General features: G+C 39.5%; 1 protein-coding gene across 1 annotated transcript; it reads left to right on the forward strand.

The window, feature by feature from the left end:
• The first annotated feature begins 3054 nt into the window (after positions 1 to 3054).
• On the forward strand, positions 3055 to 3576 carry LOC148549964 (uncharacterized). Its single transcript, XM_088495877.1, has one exon. It carries the CDS (start codon positions 3055 to 3057, stop codon positions 3574 to 3576), a length of 522 nt encoding a protein of 173 aa, XP_088352003.1.
• Positions 3577 to 3821: the final 245 nt, after the last annotated feature.

Consider the following 3821-nt stretch of genomic DNA (forward strand, 5'->3'; position numbering starts at 1 on the left):
TTTTGTTTTGCCTTGTGTAGCAAGAAGGAGAGACCTTCTGCACAAAAAAAGAAAAAAAATAGGGAGATAGAAGATCTCCTTGTCGAATACCTCTATTTGGTTTGAAGAAACCATAAGGTTGTCCTGCTTCCACAATAATAGAATAAGAAACAGTTGTCACTAATTCTCGAATCCACATGATCCACCGGGAGTCAAAACCAAATTTCTCCAATATAAACCAAAGAAAGTTCCATTCCACCCTATCATATGCCTTACTCATATCTAATTTTAGCGCCATTTCATTTTTGAGTCCCCTTTTTTTGTTCTTCAAGTAATGCATACACTCGTGAGCAATTAGGATATTATCAGAGATTAATCTGCCTTTAATAAAAGCACTATGCGTAGGGCTAATTAGTCTATTCATCATACCCTGAAGTCTATGTACAAATACTTTGGAGATAATCTTGTAAAAGATTGAAGATAGGCTTATTGATCTTACTTGAGTCATATCTTTAGCATCAGAAATCTTAAAAATAAGACAGATATGAGTGTGGTTAAAACTCTTTAAAATTCTGCCCCTGAAAAGAAGCTTTTAACTGCTCAAAACACATTACCACTAAGTATGTTCCAGAAGCTTTGAAAAAATTTTGCTGTCATGTCATCATCTCCTGGAGCACTTTGAGAATGAATGCTATTCATACAATTGATAAAATAATACTTGAGAGATGTTATTGACAAAACAAAAACTCTTAAATAAATTTAAAATTTAACAAAAATAACCAAACGTTAATTACTTCCATTTTCGTTAACAGAAAATACTGAATAAAATGGTTATTAGAGGTGATTATATGACAAACTCTCTCCGTGAATCTATTTATCTAACATTTTTAATTAATTTAAATAATAACAAAGTACAAAAAATTCTTAAATCAAATTCTTACAAATCCTAATTTTCTAACAAAGAATAAAGAGAGAAATCTCGCCAATAAAAGACTCATCATTTCAACCAATTATTATCAACAACAAGAACATTGGTTAAAATGATTTTTGAATACAAATTTCATCTGATGTTATTTTTTTTCTCTTGAGAATCCACACTTTTTTGTTAGTACTATAATTAGTATCACAAATTTTTGTACTCTTTGAAGAATTAAATCATTTAGTTCCAATAAACAATATTTACCCAAAAAAAAAACTAAGGGATTAGTTTACTTCTAAATATATTGTGTGTCACGAAAAAAAAAAAAGAAAAGGAAAAATTTTAGTTTGAGCTTGAAACTTTAGAAAAAAAAAACATAAATTTCAACAACTATTTACAAAAGAAAGTAAATCTTTAGATTAGGGTAATTAAAGATATTATTAATAAAAAAAACATAATAAATAAAGGGCAATTGACGGGAATAAAATAAAAGAGAGAAAGATTTACCTGAATGCAACAATTACAACTTTCTTACGTGCATGTCCTGTTTTATTATTATGTAAACCGTGGAAGGTAATCACGGTTTCCAATTTATATATAAACCATTCTAAGTTGGCACGGTTTATGAGTGAGTAAGACTGACCATAAACCGTGGTAGGTAACCACAGTTTATGAAGGTAGAAATTTGCCCATAAAATTCTCTAACCTGCCACGGTTTATGAAGGATCTTGTAAACGCAAAAACCCTTGTTAGCTGCCACGGTTTATGAGGAGAGGAATTCTATATATATATATATATATATATATATATATATATATATATATATATATATGAGTGAGATTCAAGCTGCTGAAGAGGAGAGATATCACAATGGCAAGTGAGGAAGAGAGTTTTCTTGTCTTAGTGCATTGCTCTGGGAAAATTAAAATAAGCAAAAACTATGGTGTGAAGTTCACTGACAGAGAACTATTGAGTGTATTCATCAGTTCATCAAGCACTTTGTTAGATGTAAAGAGCAGCATCTTGCAGAAGCTTGGGGTATTTGGCAGCAAGTGGGTGAAGAAGCTATTCTACAAGATTCCCATCGCAGTTGTCTCGACCGGTGTTAAGTATGATACGTTTGTGCTAGCGGCCGATGAAGATATTAGGGTTCTGTTTCATTGTGTTAGGAGTTTTCCGGAGGTCAGAATACACGAGCTGTATGCGAAGTTGGAGGTTAGTGTCGATAGTTCTGGGGCATCAGCTCCAGTTCATAGCTCGACTGCCACGAGCGGTGCGTCTAGTTCGATGCCTGCAGCTGGACCATCTGTTCCACAGGTCGCATCCCCTTCCTTTACGGATGATTTAGATCGAACGGAGGCAGTTGCTTCTGCACCGTTGGAGAATCCTGGTATCTGGCAGCAGGCATTTGAGGTGGATATCGGTGGTGGCATGATTCATGATTTTCAAGGCTTCGGAAAACCTGATCGAGTGGAGAATGCAATGCAGGATGATGACTCTGACCAGGAGCCTGTAGATATCATTGGGGACAGCGATGATGACACAGGTGCCAATCCACATACACAGCACGGGCCTTCAAGCCACAGCAGTACCCTCTACACTTCTCCACTCTAAACTTGGAGGCTCTGGGTCAACAGGCGGACGGAGGTGCTACAATTGGGGGTTCTTCTACAGAATTTCAGATTGGGCAATCATTCCAGAATAAAGATGAAGCTGTTCTGAGTGTGAAGGACTATAGCATCCATCGAGGTGTTGAGTACAGAGTCTTGGAATCGGATCATCTAAAGTATCATGGAAAATGCAAGGAGTTTGGCAAGGGTTGTAGTTAGTTGATTCGCATATCGTTTCATGCACGAAATGGCACTTGGGAAGTTAGAAGGTACAACGGTCCGCACACTTGCTTGGCCACCTCTATTTCCAGTGATCACCGACAGCTTGATTACCACGTTATCTGTGCGAAGATTTATCCGTTGGTTAGGGCGGATGCTGCGGTTAAGGTAAAGGTCTTGCAACAAGCAACAGAAGCCGATTACGGGTTCAGGCCTAGTTACAAGAAGGTTTGGATAGCAAAACAGAAGGCAGTAGCACAAATATATGGAGATTAGGAAGAGTTGTATGCCGAGTTGCCACGTTGGATGCTAGGGGTACAGTCGACCATGGCTGGGACAGTCACTGTGTTGAAGACCTCTCCTGTTCGACTTGGGGATCGGGTCGATGAGTCAACGGTGTACTTTCATCGTCTTTTCAGAACATTTCCACCTTGCATCGAGGCTTTCCGGCATTGCAAGCCCCTGGTGAGTATTGACGATACCTACTTGTATGGCAAGTATGGAGGCACGTTACTGTTGGCGATAGTGCAGGATGGGAACTCGAACATCCTCCCGATAGCCTTCGCCCTTGTGGAGGGAGAGAATGCGGAGTCATGGTCATTCTTCTTGTCCAACCTACGATCGCATGTGACGCCGCAGGAGGGTATTCTTGTTATCTCTGACAGGCATAATGGCATTAAGGCTGCACTTGAGGACCCCGAGAATGGTTGGCTGCCTCCACGTGCTTTTCGAGCGTTCTGTATTCGTCATGTGGCAGCGAATTTTAGCATTAGCTTCAAAGGTAAAGATGCAAGGAGGATGCTGGTGAATGCCACCTATGCAAAAACTGAAACAGAGTTTTATTACTAGTTTGACATCATGCGGACTGAGAATCCGGCCATGTGTGACTGGGCCAACCGGATAGAGTATGACAAGTGGACCCAACATGAGGATAGCAGTAGACGGTTTGGGCACATGACAACCAACATTAGTGAATGTGTGAATTCTGTGTTAAAGGGAACTCGCAACCTCCCGGTCACTTCGTTGGTTAAGTCAACTTACGTGAGGCTTGCTGAGCTATTCGTGGTCCGCGGGCAGACGGCGGAGGCACAGCT

This window comes from Arachis ipaensis, chromosome B8 (assembly GCF_059453495.1).
Source record: "Arachis ipaensis isolate K30076 ecotype BB chromosome B8, ASM5945349v1, whole genome shotgun sequence".
NCBI lineage: Eukaryota > Viridiplantae > Streptophyta > Magnoliopsida > Fabales > Fabaceae > Arachis > Arachis ipaensis.

Excerpts from the sequence above, each read along its gene's own strand:
- LOC148549964 (XM_088495877.1), top strand. The coding sequence starts at position 3,055 with ATGGCTGGGACAGTCACTGTGTTGAAGACCTCTCCTGTTCGACTTGGG.